The sequence below is a fragment of the Lithobates pipiens genome, unplaced genomic scaffold, assembly GCF_037356315.1.
Source record: "Lithobates pipiens isolate NorthernLeopardFrog02 unplaced genomic scaffold, aLitPip1_a1.2 Scaffold_28, whole genome shotgun sequence".
NCBI lineage: Eukaryota > Metazoa > Chordata > Amphibia > Anura > Ranidae > Lithobates > Lithobates pipiens.
The window spans coordinates 145495048-145513864 of NW_027507789.1; the positions used below are offsets into that span (position 1 = coordinate 145495048).

Consider the following 18817-nt stretch of genomic DNA (forward strand, 5'->3'; position numbering starts at 1 on the left):
ATTCTGGCATCCCGATTCAACATTAAACTGGACAGGTGTGTCGCTAGGTTCAGGGACCCTCAGGCCTTGGCAGAAGATGTAGTGACTCCGTAGGTCAGATCCACCTGAACTGTACCCACCAATGGAGGGCATTCCAGTGATTCTCCTCACACTGATCTGAAACATGAGATTGTGGTACTCAGACATATTCTGACTCCTGGCAGACTCTCCGTGCATCCTTCAGATTATCTGGACCTTCTGTCTGTAGGGCCAGTCCACCATTTTGCTTCTAAATTGCTGGTTTTTACATGGCTGTTGAAGTCCATGTCTAAGGGACAGGGACTTAACAGATGCGGTGGCCCCTACCATCTTGAAAGTTCTATCCTAGGAAGTACTGCATGGGATGCATCCTGTCCTTTCTGTGGTCTGGTCTACATCAGCATCTGCCCTTGAGTACCATCAAGGGACACATCTGTTTCCCAGATTGTTTCCTTATTATTCTTTAGTTAAGGCATTTGTGTGGGGTGTCTTACACATCTCTCTCCCTATGCATACTCTGGTAAATTAACCTGGTTCATTCAGCACTTCAGAGGCCACCCTTCAAACCTAATTGGGATATTCCCTTATCTGACTTTATTTGCAAGTTAGAATATGTGTAACTAATGTGCTGGATTTGCTTCAAAAAAAGTCACACAGTAATGCTCCTCGGTATTCAGTATTTTTTTTTCATCACACAATGAATTTTTTTATGTCCTTTTGGATAGAGTAAGGGAGGGTCAGTTTTTTCTGTGTCCAATTTGGGGAGATTTCCTTAGCTTCCTATCCGACAGCCAAAACAGGAGGTGAGAAGAAATTCCTCCATGTAAGGAAACACTAGATCTAGTGTCCCCAGTAGAAGATTTCCCCTCTATTCCTGTTCTGGCGAAAACCCAAACTTTTAACTTTTACTCTTCGTAATAATGATAATGATCCCTAACGGGAGCACAGACAGGATTAGAAGCCTGACGTTCTTATCCCTCTCCACTCTATCCAAAACAAAATAAAATCTGCCTTTAGTTATACCTTAATTGTGGCAATTCTGCCATTTTGAGTCCTCCCAGGTTTATACAATACCAAAGCCGTGAAGACGGGGGAATAACTTTATACTCTCAAAACGCGTTGGCTACTTTGTATAGCTTTGCTGAACAAACTCCAACGTTAAAAAGTTTAACTCATTGGCCTGGTGCTTTTTTTTGACTTTGTAGTCACAAGTTGGCTTTTCTCTTTGATATTACCTCTGCACAGAGGCTTTCTTACTTAGTGTCCTTATCTTATAAAGAGCATTTCCTAGTGTTAAAGACAAGGTTGTCCTAAGGCCTAAAGCCTCCTTTCTTCCTAATGTGGTTTCCTTCATCCACCTCAACCTGGATATTGTCCTTCCCGCCTTATGTTCTGCTCCAAAACATCCAAAGAAATGTTCTCTCCATTTTTTTGACCTGGTACGTGCAGTGAGAGTCTACAGCTTGGCTACAGTCTCTTTTAGGCAATCTTAGCATCCTTGCACATCCTGAGGGTTCCCACAGGAGAATGCCTGCTTCTTGTTTCACAATTTTTCGGTGGATTAGACAAATCATCATTCAAATCTACAGTGCCTTGAAAACTTATTCATACCTCTTGAAATTTTCCACATTTTGTCATATTACAAACAAAAACTTAAATGTATTTTATTGGGATTTTATGTGATAGACCAACACAAAGTGGCGCATAATTGTGAAGTGGAAGGAAAATGATAAATGGTTTTCAAATTTTTTTACAAGTATATATGTGAAAAGTGGGGCATGCATTTGTATTCAGCCCCCTTCACCCTGATACCCCTAACTAAAATCTAGTGGAATCAATTGCCTTCAGAAGTCACCCAATTAGTAAATAAGCCCACCTGTGTGCAATTTAATCTCAGTATAAATACAGCTGTTCTGTGAAGCCCTTAGAGGTTTGTAAGAGAACCTTAGTGAACAAACAGCATTATGAAGGCCAAGGAACACATTTTCAGGTCAGGGATACAGTTGTGGAGAAGTTTAATGCAGGGTTAGGTTATAAAACAATATCCCAAACTTTGAACATCTCATGAAGCACTATTCAATCCATCATTTGAAAATGGAAAGAGTATGGCACAACTGCAAACCTACCAAGACATGGCCATCCAACTAAACTGACAGGCCGGGCTCAGGTGGGAGAATCTGTCCACATGACAACTATTAGACGTGCATTCCACAAATCTGTCCTTTATGAGAGTGGCAAGAAGAAAGCCATTGTTGAATGAAAACCATAAGAAGTCCCATTTGCAGTTTGTGAGAAGCCATGTGGGGGACACAGCAAACATGGAAGAAGGTGCTCTGGTCAGATGAGACCAGAATTGAACTTTCTTTCCTTTTTTGAACTTGGCTTAAAAGCAAAATGCTATATGTGGTGGAAAACTAAAACTGCACATCACCCTGAACACACCATCCCCACTGTGAACCATGGTGGTGGCAGAACCTTGTTGTTGGGATGCTTTTCTTCAGCAGGGACAGGGAAGTTGGAAAGGGTTGATGGGAAGATGGATGTAGCCAAATATAATCTTAGAAGAAAACCTGTTAGAGTCTGCAAGAGACTTATGACTGGAGTGGAGGCTCACCTTCCAGCAGGACAACTAATCTAAACACACAGCCAGAGTTACAATGGAATGGTTTAGATCAAAGCATATTCATGTGTTAGAATGGCCCAGTCCAGACCTAATCCAATTGAGAATCTGTTGCAAGACTTGAAACAATGCTGTTCACAGATGCTCTCCATCCAATCTGACGAGCTATTTTGCAAAGAAGAATGGGCAAACATTTCAATTTTGCAACATGCTAATTGCATATCCCTGATCTAAAGGATAGGGCTCCTCCCTTCCCTATTAGGGTGCACTCTACCAGATGTTAGATGCCCAATTCTGAAAAGCCTGTGACGCACTGTTTTGCAGATTTACAAGGCTACCACCAGGTTTTCTGTTGACACATTTGTTAAAGGGTAACTCTACTTTTGTGGGGAAAAAATAGCAAAAAAAAAAAAATAGCTTAGCATTTACATTTGTGAATCATGCCATATTGTAATTTAACTGCTTTGCAGACCAGCCACCGCAGTTATACTGTGGCAGAATAGCTCGGCTGAGCAAATCGCTGTGGTCCCTTTAATGGCTTTAACAGGCGCGCCCGATGCGCATTGACGGTGGCGACAATGTCCGCCGGCCACCCGCGATTACTCCACAGGGAGTCAGAACAGGGATCTGTCAATGTAAACAAACAGATTAGGTTCTATCAGGGAAGTACATAGTAGTACATAGGTACATAGTAGGTGAAGTTGAAAAAAGACACAAGTCCATCAAGTCCAACCTATATGTATGTGATTATATGTCAGTATTACATTGTATGTCCCTGTATGTTGCTGTTGTTCATGTGCTTATCTAATAGTTTCTTAAAACTATCAATGACCACCTCCTCTGGAAGGGAATTCCACATCCTTGCTGCTCTTACAGTAAAGAACCCTCTACATAGTTTAAGGTTAAACCTCCTTTCTTCTCAATTTAATGAATGGCCACAAGTCTTGTTAAACTCCCTTCTCCAAAAAAGTTTTATCCCTATTGTGGGGATAAATACCACCAGTATGGTATTTGTATATTGAAATCATATTCCCTCTCAAGCATCTCTTCTCCAGAGAGACTAAGTTCAGTGCTTGCAACCTTTCCTCATAACTAATATCCTCCAGACACTTTATTAGCTTTGTTGCCCTTCTTTGTACTCGCTCCATTTCCAGTACATCCTTCCTGAGGACTGGTGCCAGGAACTGGACAGCATACTCTAGGTGCGGCCGGACCAGAGTCTTGTAGATAAAAGATAGGTATAGATATAGGCTAGTGGTCTAGTTACATTTAATCTATATACTTAAAGAGTGCCACGTCCCAGTGAAAATTATACAAAGAAGAGGGATGAGAAACAAAAGGGACTGGAGGGCAACCAACCCCCGGGACTTTTTTGGCGGCACTAAATATACTTAAACCATATGTAAAATCATTGAAATTTTTATTTAGTGTACAAAAGACATTTTGCGAACACAATAGACAATTACATCCAATAAACAGACAAAGTGACAAAGTGCATATACAGATACAGAAAGTTGGTATGTGGGCTTATGCAGCTCCATCCACTACCACATTCTTATATGATTTAAACTGCATTGTTTCTTTCCTACATGTTTCGCTCTTCAGAGCTTCCTCAGGACAATTGCAGCAAACAAAAAAAGAAAACTGAAATTATAGAAGAAAATTTGTTTCAATACACATATATAGCATTTTTGTACATATAATAAGCCCGGAACACAGGCATAGGAAATGTCCACCTGTATGGTTTGACATATCATAATTACATTAGTCTAGTGATGGATTCACCCCAGTCTAACAAAAGCGGCCCTAACTGCGGGGAAACCATCACCAGAGAAATATTTCTATTTAAACATAAGGACATAATTTGCATATCAATAGTAAATCTATGAATTGTTTGTCAAGAAAGGGGGCAATTGAACCATTTCCAAGAATGGCGTCCCCAAATTTATTTGCATACTTAGTGCATAAATGGTGTAATTTTCCTACTAAGGAAAATGCAGACTGGGTTGTAGAACACAAAAAAAAAAAAAAAAAAAAAAAAAAAACAACAAAAAGGGAACCAGCAACTGGACCATGAGATATATCTACTTTTCAACAAAAGAATCAAATAATAAATATAGAAATAAAAAATATAAAAAATATATATATATAGAACTGAAGTCTTACCCCATATAATCAGGCAAGTTGCTTGTATTATTTGTCGTTAATATCGTAAATTGGGTATATCAATTAACATTGGAGTGAGGACAGATAATCTCTTCCTCCTTTGCTTATCAAGCCAGCGAACCGCGGCAAGAGCCCCCATTTAGGAGGCTCTTGGAGCCACCAAATGGATGGAGGAAACTCCTAAAATTTTATCGAATAGACCACGTTGCTTCATTTAACAGGTAAGACAAATCTGTCTTTACTGGACCAATTGGACATGCCTGCAGTCCTAATTTTTTAGGGCTATGCATCTTTTACTCTTATTTTTGGGATGGCTATAATGAAGACTTGGTCTCTTCGTTTATTTCTCCTGTTTCAGTGATCAACACAGAGAATTTTCTCGTATTCAGAAACACATCTCATCCAATCTTTATCTGACAATATATGGTACATGTGGATACCGGGCTGCGTGAACTGGTTTCATTTCTTCATTGTCATATCACTACCAGGTATGTTAGAAACCTGGACAGTGCCATTTGATAGATAAATAAAATCCAATAGTTAAGATATATTTTACACATATTTCTCGTGCCTCTGCAGATCCTTCTGGGGACTGAAATGGGGGATCCCTAAATGGGGGCTCTTGCCGCGGTTCGCTGGCTTGATAAGCAAAGGAGGAAGAGATTATCTGTCCTCACTCCAATGTTAATTGATATACCCAATTTACGATATTAACGACAAATAATACAAGCAACTTGCCTGATTATATGGGGTAAGACTTCAGTTCTATATATATATATTTTTTATATTTTTTATTTCTATATTTATTATTTGATTCTTTTGTTGAAAAGTAGATATATCTCATGGTCCAGTTGCTGGTTCCCTTTTTGTTGTTTTTTTTTTTTTTTTTTTTTTTTGTGTTCTACAACCCAGTCTGCATTTTCCTTAGTAGGAAAATTACACCATTTATGCACTAAGTATGCAAATAAATTTGGGGACGCCATTCTTGGAAATGGTTCAATTGCCCCCTTTCTTGACAAACAATTCATAGATTTACTATTGATATGCAAATTATGTCCTTATGTTTAAATAGAAATATTTCTCTGGTGATGGTTTCCCCGCAGTTAGGGCCGCTTTTGTTAGACTGGGGTGAATCCATCACTAGACTAATGTAATTATGATATGTCAAACCATACAGGTGGACATTTCCTATGCCTGTGTTCCGGGCTTATTATATGTACAAAAATGCTATATATGTGTATTGAAACAAATTTTCTTCTATAATTTCAGTTTTCTTTTTTTGTTTGCTGCAATTGTCCTGAGGAAGCTCTGAAGAGCGAAACATGTAGGAAAGAAACAATGCAGTTTAAATCATATAAGAATGTGGTAGTGGATGGAGCTGCATAAGCCCACATACCAACTTTCTGTATCTGTATATGCACTTTGTCACTTTGTCTGTTTATTGGATGTAATTGTCTATTGTGTTCGCAAAATGTCTTTTGTACACTAAATAAAAATTTCAATGATTTTACATATGGTTTAAGTATATTTAGTGCCGCCAAAAAAGTCCCGGGGGTTGGTTGCCCTCCAGTCCCTTTTGTTTCTCATCCCTCTTCTTTGTATCAGAGTCTTGTAGAGCGGGAGAATTATCATTTTATCTCCGGAGTTGATCCCCTTTTTAATGCATGCCAATATTCTGTTTGCTTTGTTAGTAGCAGCTTGGCATTGCATGTCATTGCTGAGCCTATCATCTACTAGGACCCCAGGTCCTTTTCCATCCTAGATTCCCCCAGAGGTTCTCCCCCCAGTGTATAGACTGCATTCATATTTTCTCTTATATTCGCCGACCGACACAGCTCCTCTCTGTAACTAAATGGGTTTGTTAGCCTGCCATTAGGAGAACTAAGCAAAAATTGTAACACAATACACAGAACTTTAGTCCCGCCCCGGGGGGCGGACCCTGTGCTAACAACCCTCCCTGCTCCCAGGCAGAACTCAGTTTTATTTTGCCTAGCGAAGGAGAATGACCTAGGAACCCTGCGGGCCCTTTGGTCCATTTTTGTGATGCAGGTTTGATGTTTTTTGCACAAGATGAAAGATCCTGCGATCTTCTATCAACTTCTATCAACTGCCGGCTGGGTGATAGGCTGGTTAAGTTATCCTTGTAGTTTCCCCAGTCCGGCCATCAAGCGTGTGCAGGTCGCAGCTAAGGCTCGGCAGGCCACGACATGCCTCAGCTCCAGAGGTGGTCGGTGAGCTTCAATGCTCCGGGTATACATATGACCGGGCTACTGATGTCTGGATCACAGATCACAGTATACTGGGCCAGCAGCTACCCTGTAACTGTGCAGGAGTAGGTCTGTGATGGAATGTCTCCCAGCTCTTCAGGACTGGTAAGTACGGCTCTCCCTGCTTCGTGGGGTGAGCAGCAGGGCATTCCCTGGGAGGTCGATTTGGGGGCCTCCTTCTCTTCTCTCCCATATCCCTATCTCCCCTCCTTTCCTCCTCCGGCGGCCATCTTGGCTGTTGGCAAAGCAGGTTCCCCTTGTGAGCCTCAGTAGCCATCTTCTATAGGATTTTCCTATTAGTTGCATTGGCGGGCATTTTCTTGAAGCCTGAGCGCTCTTTTCACCGCAGTTCTCTTGTGACAGCTTCACATGTGCTCTCACATGCTGTTTACTGTGTCCACTGTGTATACAGGACACTGGATGGCTCTTCCCTGAACGCTGGTGCAAGCTCTGCAGAACGTTTCACCGCTATCCTATACAGCTGCTGCCGACGCAGTTTCTTCACTCTGCAACTGGGTAACCTCCTAGGGACTACAGGCACGGCTAGTAACATTCACAAAACGCTCCAGGGTGGCGAGTCTGGTGCTAGGTACCCCTACCCTCACCCCCCCCCCCCCCCCCGTGGCAGCAGCAAGAGGGTGGGACCTTTACTGTCCTAAGTCCCCTTGCAGGTGGCAGACAGGGTAGGGTCAGCATGGCTTCAGAAACTGGTGTTTCTTCCTCTGAAATCCAGGCTATTGCAACCGGGTCACCTGCAGATAGCGCTGTGCCCATGGACACTCTGACGGCGGTCCTTAACTCTCTTGTTCTAAAAATAGAGGCGGTGCGTGGAAGTAAAGGTGCACGTAAACGGCCCCTACCCCCCCGTCCTCTGGGGAGAGCTCTGATGCAGACTCGGGCGCTGCTGCGGCTGGTGACCCCTGCTCTGACCTATCAAACGCGGCTGACCAGGACCTTTCGGACAGTGAGGATGATTCCCTGTCCGGGTCCGGGCACGACAAAGCGCTTATCACAGCTGTGCGTGATACCCTGAAGATACAGGAACCGTATTCGGCTTATTTTGACAAGTTCATCTACAGGGAATGGGGTCGGCCGCAAAGGACCTTTTTGGTTCCCAAAAAACATGGAGGTGCGTTACCCCTTTGAGGAAAGCCTTCTCAAAAAATGGTCGGCTCCTCCAGTTGTGGACCCCCCAGTATCCATGTTAAATAAAGTAACCACGATCCCGGTAGAGGGGACTCCTGCATTCAAGGATCCCACAGACAGGAAGGCCGAGGCAGTGGCTCGTTCCTTGTTTACGGTTGTGGGGTCAGCCTTGCGACCAGTACTGGCATCTGCACTGGTGTCGCAGACACTGACTGAGTGGGCAAAACTTTTGCACTGCGAATTGGGAGAGCAAAACGCCTCCCCTGTCTGCGTGGAACTAGCAGACCAACTAGTGCAAGGCCTTAAGTACGTTTGTAACGTGGCCCTGGATACTCTCCCTCTGTTATCCAGGGCTTCAGTGTCAGCTGTGGTGCTGTCGACGGACGAATCCAGGTTGCCAATCAATCTGCTCGAATTGAGAGCAATCAGGCTGTGCCTCCACACGTGGTCAACTTGTCTTCAAGGACGTCCGATCAGGATACAGTCCGACAACGCCACAGCTGTGGCGTACATAAATCACCAAAGGGGGAACAAGAAGCTCAGCCGCTGCTCGGGAGGTCGCTCACATACTTCGGTGGGCAGAGCGACACTTTCCGGCCCTGTCAGCCATTTACATCCCGGGGGTGGAAAATTGGCAGGCGGACTATCTGAGTCGTCAGATGCTGGACCCAGGAAAATGGGCGTTGCATCCGGAGATATTCAAGCTGCTGTCCCTGAAATGGGGCACACCAGATGTGGATCTTTTGGCCTCCCGTCTCAAATGGAAGGTGCAGAGATTCGTGTCCAGGACGAGAGATCCATCGGTAGACGTGCCAGACGTGCTGGTGGCTCCGTGGGATCAGTACCAGCTGATCTACGCCTTTCCTCCACTAAAACTGTTGCCACGTCTGCTTCGCAGACTGGAAGCCGTGGGGATTCCAGTGATCCTGGTTGCCCCAGATTGGCCTCAGCGGCCCTAGTACGCAGACCTGGTGCGTCTGGTGGCAGACGCTCCTTGGCAACTGCCTCTGCGAGAGGACCTCCTATCTCAAGGTCCAATCTTTCACCCTGCTTTACCATCGCTGGCTTTAACGGCATGGCTATTGAGAGCCAGGTGCTGAGGAACCGGGGTCTGTTTGGACTCTGTGATTCCGACTATGATGAGGGCACGGAAATCTTCACGGAAGATATACCATCCTACCTGGAAGGCCTACATCTCCATGTGTGAAGGAGAAAGGGTGGCATCCACACTCCTTTTCTATATCCAGGATCCTGCTGTTTCTTCAGCAAGGAGTAGACCAGAAATTGGCATTGAGCACCATTAAGGGGAAAATTTCAGCCTTGGCTATCTTTTTTCAGCGACCCCTGGCGTCTCACTCATTAGTGAGTACCTTTGTTCAGGGGATTCGACATGTAGTCACTCCGGTGCGTCCACCGTTACCCCCATGGGATTTGAACCTGGTGTTGTCGGCGCTTCAGAAGCCACCATTTGAGAATATGAGGGAGATTCCCCTGTTGACCCTTTCACATAAAGTGGTTTTCCTTGTGGCCATCACATCGGGCAGGAGGGTTTCGGAATTGGCGGCCTTGTCATGCAAGTCGCCTTATCTGGTCATCCATAGGGATAAGGTGGTGTTACGTCCGCAACCTTCCTTTCTACCGAAGGTGGTTTCGGCTTTTCATATCAATGAGGACATTGTATTACCATTGTTGTGTCCTAAGCCGAAGCACCCCAAAGTGGTGGCCCTTCACGCTCGATGTAGTTAGGGCTCTGAAGGTGTACTTGTCTGCCATGGTTTCCTTTCGGAAATCAGACTCACTGTTTGTTTTGGTGGCTGGTCCAAAGAAGGGTATGGTGGTCTCGTCGGCCACCATTTCCAGGTGGATCAGACAAATTGTAGTCCAAGCCTACCCCTTGAAGGGGCAGGTGCCCCCCTTTCCAGTCACGGCCCACTCTACAAGAGCAATCGGAACGCAAAGTTTTGCAGGCGGCCGTGTAGTTGCAATTGAGATTTTTTCCTGGTTTTTCGATAAAAACGCAGTGCTGTTTGTTAATGGACTGTTGCATTCATTCCGCAAAGGTTGCGGTGTTGGGGATCTCTCCTGTTGAGAATGCCTGGTTATGGTGGTGTGTTTTTCCGTACACTGCTGTTTTTTTGTGGATTTAATTTCACTAGTTCCCACTTGCCATGGTGGATGAAGTGTTAATGCTGTTTTTTCCCACCCCTCGTTTGGCACTGCTTGGGGACGTCCCATTTAGTTACAGAGAGGAGCTGTGTTGGTCGGTGAATATAAGAGAAAATAGGATTTTTGTACTCACCGTAAAATCCTTTTCTCTGTAATTCACCGACCGACACAGCACCCACCCCTCCTTTTCTATACGTTATACTGCTTGTTGAAGTACTGAGTTCTGCCTGGGAGCAGGGAGGGTTGTTAGCACAGGGTCCGCCCCCGGGGTAGGACTAAAGTTCTGTGTATTGTGCTACAATTTTTGCCTAGTTCTCCTAATGACAGGCTAACTAACCCATTTAGTTACAGAGAGGAGCTGTGTCGGTCGGTGAATTAAAGAGAAAAGGATTTTACGGTGAGTACAAAAATCCTATTTTTGCCACCCAAATGCATTATTTTACATTTTTCTACATTGAACCTCATTTGCCATGTAGTTGCCCACCCTAATAATTTTTTCAGATCTTTTTGCAAGGTTTCCATAGCCTGCGGAGAAGTTATTGCCCTGCGTAGCTTAGTATCGTCCACAAGTACAGAGATTGAACTGTTTACCCCTCCCTCCAGATTGTTTATGAACAAATTAAATAGGATTGGTCCCAACACAGAACTCTGGAGGACCCCCACTACCCACCCCTGACCATTCCGAGTACTCCCCATTTATCACCACCCTCTAAACTCGCCCTTGTAGCCAGTTTTCAATCCATGTACTCACCCTATGGTCCATGCCAACGGACCTTATTTTGTACAGTAAAAGTTTATGGGGAACTGTGTCAAATGCTTTTGTAAAATCCAGATACACCACGTCTACAGGCCTTCCTTTATCTAGCTGGCAACTCACCTCTTCATAGAAGGTTAGTAGATTGGTTTGGCAAGAACGATTCTTCATGAATCCATGCTGATTACTGCTAATGATACTGCTCTCATTACTAAAATCTTGTATATAGTCCCTTATCATCCCCTCCAAGAGTTTACATACTCTTGATGTTAGGCTAACTGGTCTGTAATTCCCAGGGATTTTTTTGTGCCCTTTTTAAATATTGGTGCTACAATGGCTTTTCTCCAATCATCTGTTACCATTCCAGTCAGTAGACTGTCAGTAAAAATTAGGCACAATGGTCTGGAAATTACATGACTGAGTTACCCATGTACCCTTGGGTGCAAGCCACCTGGTCCCGGTGATTTATTAATGTTAAGTTTCCCAAGTCTAATGTTAATTCTGTCCTCTGTTAACCATGGAGGTGCTTCCTGTGATGTGCCATGAGGATAAACACTGCAGTTTTGGTTACTGAAGCCCCCCCGATTCCCTCGTGAAGACTGTGAAGAATAAATTCAATACCTTCGCCATCTCCCCATCTTTTGTAACCAGATGTCTTTCCTCATTCTTTATGGGGCCAATATGGTCTGTCCTCCCTTTTTTTACTGTTTACATACTTAAAGAATTTCTTGGGATTTATTTTTTTGCTCTCCTCCGCTATGTGTCTTTCATGTTATATCTTAGCCCTTGTACACACGGAATGTTTCCTATCGGACCGTTTTGTCGGATATTCTGACTGTGTGTGGTCTGCATTGGACTGTTTCCGTCGGAATATCCAACGGACCAAGTTTTCCAACTTGCCGGTAACATTTTCTGACAAAATGCTCCTATCGGACATACTCCGATCATGTGTTGCCTACTCCGACGGACAAAGTTCCACGCAATGCTCAGATCAAATTCCTAGACCAAAGCTATTGGCTACTAGCCTGAACGTAGTCCCGTCATAACGAAATAATGTCATCACGTTATGTACAATCGGATTTTCCAACAACTTAGTCCGACCGTGTGTATGCAACATCACTTCCGGACCTTTTCCGGAATTAATCCGTTGAAATTACTCCGACGGATTTGGTTGTCGGAATCTCCGACTGTGTGTACAAGGGCTTAGCCGTCCTTAGCCATTTTTACATTGAAGTCAAGCAATCCAGGACTTTTGTTGGCTCTTTTAAATTTATTACCCAATGGGATTCATTGGCAAATGCCCTTATTTAATATTGTCTTAAAGCAAACCCATTTCTCCTCCATGTTCCTTGTTCCGAAGATTTTATCCCAATTTATACCTTCTAACAAGGTTCGATTTGTGATTTATACTGAAGCCAATTGACCTGTGATCTCTGTTACCTAAATTGCCCCGTATTTCCACATCCGTGATCAGGTCTGTATTGTTGGTAATCAGTAGATCCAGTAACGCTTTATTTCTAGTTGGTGTGGCTACCATCTGACCCATAAAATTGTCCTGCAAGACATTTAGGAACTGGCAAGCCTTAGATGAATGCCCGGTTCCCTCTGCCCAGTCTATGTCTGGATAGTTAAAATACCCCATTATGATAACACTTCCAATCCTTGCTGCTAATCCGAATTGTGATAGATCTGTCTCCCCTTCCTCCCTCAGGTTAGGGTGCCTATATCATACTCCCAGTATTATTTTCCCCTTAGCTTCATCCCTTTGGAGCTCTACCCATAATGTCCCATACACACAGTCGGAGATTCCGACCACAAAATCCGTCTGATTTTTTCAGATGGATTTTGGCCCAAACTTGTTTTGCATACACATGGTCGCACAAAGTTGTCGGAAAATCCGATCGTTCAGAACGTGGTGACGTATAACACGTACAACAGGACTATAAAGAGGCCAGTAGCCAATACTTTTTATCTCTTAGTCTATTCTGAGCACACGTGGCACTTTGTCCGAATTGTCTACACACGATCGGAATGTAAACAATCAGATTTTGTTGTCGGTAAATTTTAGATCCTACTCTCAAACTTTGTGCGCCGGAAAATCAGACAAAAAAAGTCAGATGGAGCCCACACACGATCGGATTTTCCGACAACATGATCCGATCGCACATTTTCCATCGAAAAATCCGACCGCGTGTATGGGGCATTAGGATTAGACCTCCTCCCTAGCTCCCTTAATGATGTTATCTCTCACATTCACTTGTTCATTATTCTTGATATATAGGCATACCCTTTCCCTTTTTTACCCTCTCTATCCCTTCGATAAAGGGTATACTCTTGAATGTTTGCCAGCTGTTGAACCAAGTCTCCGAAAATTCCCACAAAATCCAAATCCTCCTTGTACAACACTATCTCTAGTTCACCCATCTTGTCCGCCAGGCTCCTGGCATTGGTAAACATGCCACATAGTTTAGACCGGTCTCATATCCTCTTATTGGGTCTTCCGAGATTGCAACTAGGACTTGCTACCATACTTACCTTGGGTTTATGTGCTTTGGTCAACCTAACACTAATGCCTCCAATACTACCCTCTGGAATATTTTCTGCGCTGACTATCTCAACCCCTGGACCCTCCTCCCCCATTTGCTGTTTCTATTGATCAGTAACAGCGATCTCTCTCTACTCCCAGTAACCCCTTTCCTGCCAGTTTAATTTATACAGTAATCAGTGGCTATTTTTAGCTCTGATCACTGTAATAATGTCACTGGTCCCAAAAAAAGTGTCAAAAGTGTCCAATCTGTCTGCCGCAATGTTGCAGTCCTGTTAAAAATCACTGATCATTGCCATTACTAGTAAAAAAGAAATGAATAATAAAAATGCCATAATACCAATCAATACACGCTTATTGTGATTTTTTTATGTAGAAGAATACATATTGGCCTAAGCTGATGAAGAAATTGTTTTTTTTTTGGGGGGGAGGGGGGGGTTTGATATTTATAGCAAAAAGTAAAAAAATATATATATATTTTTTTCAAAATTGTCGGTCTTTTTTTGTTTATAGCACAAAAAAAAAAAAAAAAAAACACAGAGGTGATCAAATACCACCAACAGAGATCTCTATTTGTGGGGAAATAAAGGACCTCATTTTTGTTTGGGTACACCATGGCACGACTGCGCAAATTGTCAGTTAAAGCGATGCAGTGTGGTATTGCAATAAATGGCATGGTCATTAAGGGGGTAAATCCTTCCATAGCTGAAGTGGTTAATGTTATTAAAAGTTACCTTTCCTTTTCAGTCTGCAGAGCTGTATATTCTTTTAAATTTAATGTAATATGGCAATCTGGGAGGCATTCTTTACACAGTAGGTGTACGAAACATGCTCTGAAATGTGATTTTCTGCTTGTGTGTTTGGCTCACTGCTTTTCCCAGAACTCTGCATATTTGGTATTTACTCAATGCAACCTCATCTTTTATATTGTACCAACAAATTTAGTAATATATTGTGTGTTTTTGCCCTAAAATGTATTTTATTATATTTTTTATTGAAAATTTGCATTTAATAAACAGTTGCGCAAATATCATGTGACATAACAATTTATCATCTTTTTATTCTACAGGGCCTCTGTTTTCAGAAAATATATAATGTCCCGGGAGTTTAAGTAATTTTGTTGCAAAAAAAATGAAGATTTTTACATGTGTGCAAAAATGAAAAAAATTGCTTTAGAGCTCACCTTCCTTAGTTGTTCCCTGCTTAGTTTTATTGCTTAGGAATATCCCATGTTCTAAGAATATCAGTCCTGTGCCCTATACTGTGCAATTAAGATAATATTAATTTAGTCTTAAAAAACAGAATGGAAAAAACAAATGCGTCCCTGCACAACGATAACCAATGTATTTCTAAGTAGAGCTAACACACACAATCATGTCCATCACATATACCACAAAAAATCAAACGAGAAAAAAAGAATAGAAAATTGTGCCGTGTTCAAAAACGGTGTCGCTATATATTCTTCAGTACAAAAACAAAAAACGAACGTGTGCCTCATAATATGAAATAAAGTGGATCAATTATAATATGCATAAAGAAGGGATAAGTCTCAATAGTCTGTAGTAAAAACATAAGTCTTTGTGCGAAGTCCAATCCAATCAAGACTTGCATATAAGAGAAACCAACGCCAGTGTTCATAAACTGTATCACTGTAAATTGAAACTGTGTCGGGAAAACAAACACCTCTACTTGTGAATGATAGTTGAATGCTTGCCCATCTGCATTGACATCTTAAATTACAGGAGGTCTTAATCAGCCTGCCTGGGGAAGTATCTGTCCTGCTGCTATACCACCCCCACTTTGCACAAAGACTTCCGTTTCTGGCACAGACTATTGGGACTTATCACTCATTGATGCACATTATAATTATACACGTTATTTCATATTATGAGGCATATTCGTTTTTTTGTACTAGAGAATATACAGTATATTGACACACATTTTGTTCTCTGCACATTTTTCTTCTTTTTTTTTCCTCCGTAGGAAATATTACTTGCCTGTAAATTCTCTATTTTGGTACAGTACAGTAGAGTACAGTACAGTACAGTAGAGGATAGGACAGTACAGGAAACAGGCCCCTCCTCTCCCCTCTGTGTCTTGATTGCACCGTATTGATTGCTAAAAAACCTGGAGTGGATGGATTATATGAGTTTGCTCTAGTGGCAGAATTTACAGGCAAGTCAAAATTTCTGTTTCATTTTTTCAGTATACTTTTATTTTCAAATGTTTTATTGGCTACCATATTAAAAAAGACAAACCCTTTTTCAAGCTGCACAAATAGATATTTGGTTGCTTAGGTTCTCAGTGCTCATCAACAGTGCATTGTTTGTGGGTTTCCTTTCAGGATGCATAATAATCACTGACAGAACTAAGTTCATTGAGTTTCATTCCCTTTTGTGAGGAAATCCATCAAATAAGCATGTCCGGTAATGCCGGCCTTAGTTGGTTCGCATCTCGGCAGGCTAAGCAGAGCCCGGCCTAGATTCAAACCATCAATGGGCAGGCTAATTGTACCCAAGTTGATCTATCAATTTACTTGGGTGCAACCAGCATGTTGGATTTTTCATGCGATTATTGCCAGTGGCTATAGCGGCCAGTAATTATCACTGCGGCTTCCCCCGCCCCCTCGCTGAGAGAACACAGTAGCTCCTCCATCAACACTGACTGTGGTTTTAGGAAAGAAAATCACATCATCTACTGCTTGCTTAAGACTTGAGAAATTAAGGGTAAACCAGTATTGTAATGCCCACATACACAGACACTGATTATGTTTTCTTTCCCTGCAGGAAAAAGTACGGCTCAGGTATAAGCTATCATTTACACTGGGAGAAGAATTCAGCACAGAGGTGGGAGAAGTGGACCAGTTTCCCAGCCCAGATCTCTGGGGAAAACTATGACCCTGATTTTTGTCAACTTCAGACTGTGATAGAGAAGTGATTTTGCTTCAATATGCAGGTTGTTTACACGTCTTCAACATCTAGGCAATGAAAAACTGGATGTAGTGGGAGTGATTGAGACCCTCACAGCACTTTATTTGTACTCTTCCGAGTGGACTCATTGATTTCCCTTCTGTGTCCAGAGCTTCTAAAGCATTGATACTACTGTTGTGTAATAATATGCAAGCCTTTCTTTTGTCTAAACCATTGCGGCTAGAAAGCCAATGGATTGGTATAGGGCACAGAGGCTTTGACATACGTTTATATGTTTTTGTAGGCAGTATTATTCTTGTTTTGTTTTGTTAATGTAGAATCGAATCTACAACTAATCTGTTATTCTCACTAGTGAAAAAAGGGCAAATACAGTCACAAATTTTCTGCCCTTTAATAAGGTAAGTAGTAGGATGGCTGGAAGCTGACAGAACCAAGGCTTCAGTTCAGCACAGGAGGCTTCCACTGCCCAACTCCCAGGTGCAGTGCTAATTTTACAGCAGATTACAGCTTGATAGTATCAGGCACAATGAAGTGCCTGCCCTTCTTTTTTTACACCTCTTCCAAGCACCAGGCAGTGGCAGCCTCTCACACTGGATGGGTACCTCAACCCTGACATTAAAACAACCACCCTGACAAATTATGTTTAAGAGTAAAACATATGTGTCCCTCCATGAACACATTTATCAAATGAATACTTAAACTGAATAATCCAATACTGAATACACCGGCACGGGCAGACAGACTTTACAGCCCCTCTGGAGCCAGCGATTCAAGAGCTACTGTGCATGGTGTGCCTTATAGACAAAATAACTTCTCATTTCCCAGCTAGGTGGCAGGGGGACAGGTAGCCAATGCATGTACACTCAGATCGCTGGGTCCAGTGAGGATATGGATGCTGTGCAGCCGATGCAGGCTGCAGGAGTGTTAAGTGAAAAATACTCAGCTGGAGGTAAGCACTATTGTTGAGAGGGCATTCTTATTACTACAGGTAGCATTTACTTTATCTCAGAAGTGAAAAGGCAGACCACCTACACTAACACTTATGTAAAAAATCTAATTGGATAATTATGCTGGTTATCCTAGAGGTCTTGGCAGTGTGAATTTACTCTCAAGCGACCAAAGATTTGTTTTTGTTTTTTCATTTTATTTTGACATGTTCCTGTTCTGTAAAAGCCAATAATGTTTGCCTTCAATATCTGTTAAGATAAGTATGAAAGATTCTGTAAGTGTATGCATTTGTTTATATGAGATTGGGTTTAGAACAAAAAAAACAAAAACATAACTGTTGGAGATATTTTGTGCAGTCTAGTAATATACACGTTTCGGAAATAGAGATTATGGTCATGAAAGAAAGTATAAACGTTTAATACTTTGCAGATACCTATTAATTAAAAGATCAGTGTTCTGTACATCAGCTTGTCTTTGTCCTAATAGAGGCCAAAATATGGATGACAAAAGTTTGTCATATTATCATCTTGTTTAAAGATATAGATATAGGTCAAGCGAACTATAGGGACCAAATCACAGCATATCCTTTCTTCTGTGACAAGTGGCTATTTGTAATTGCTCTAAAAGACAGGCTTGTCTTATAAGCACAGTGAGATAATTCATGGAAACTGGAGAAAAGTTGAGCTATTACCCCATGGCAACTAATTAGGCTTCTCATTTTAGAGCAAAGCAGATTGGTTGCTATGGCAGCAGCCCTGCTTTTTTGTCATTATTAAGCCCTTCTGCATTCTTTTCAGTAAAACTGTACTGTATTATTAGCCTGAAAATCAGACAGACATGAGATCCTGTTTAACAATACAGAAGACTTCTGTAATATTTGTTCAGTGCAAATATATGGTAACAGGCTACAAATCCACAGTGTGAGTGTTGTGTAGAAGCCGAAGTTTGCATGTTTAATAAAGTTTTTGTCTTGTTTGCTTTTTTCGTAAGATTATTGACCTCCATTTTTACCTTAAAAGAGAAATGGGGGACTAAAAAAAGAATCATACATACATTCATCACTCCGTTCTCGGTCTGCACTGAGAAGATCACAGTGACTGTCAGTCACCAGTTCTCTGCTCTGCCTCCCTAGAGCTCACTGGAATGCTGTGCTGTGGAGGGGGAGGGAGGGGCTGGCTTGGGCTCTCAGTGACACGCTGAGAGGTTGAGCCAGCTGCCAGTCAGGGATCTGCATGGATCCCTACATTATTGTCAGGA

General features: G+C 42.3%; 1 protein-coding gene across 4 annotated transcripts in view; it reads left to right on the top strand.

Annotated features, from left to right (window-relative positions):
* GGA3 (golgi associated, gamma adaptin ear containing, ARF binding protein 3) overlaps positions 1–18538 on the top strand; it is a 198585-nt gene extending 180047 nt beyond the window's left edge. For all 4 annotated transcript variants that reach the window (XM_077459653.1, XM_077459649.1, XM_077459652.1 and 1 more), the window contains one exon: positions 16469–18538. In XM_077459653.1, the coding sequence (XP_077315779.1) occupies positions 16469–16579 (111 nt within the window). In that variant the 3' untranslated portion in view covers positions 16580–18538. The remainder of the gene's footprint in view (positions 1–16468) is intronic.
* Positions 18539–18817: the final 279 nt, after the last annotated feature.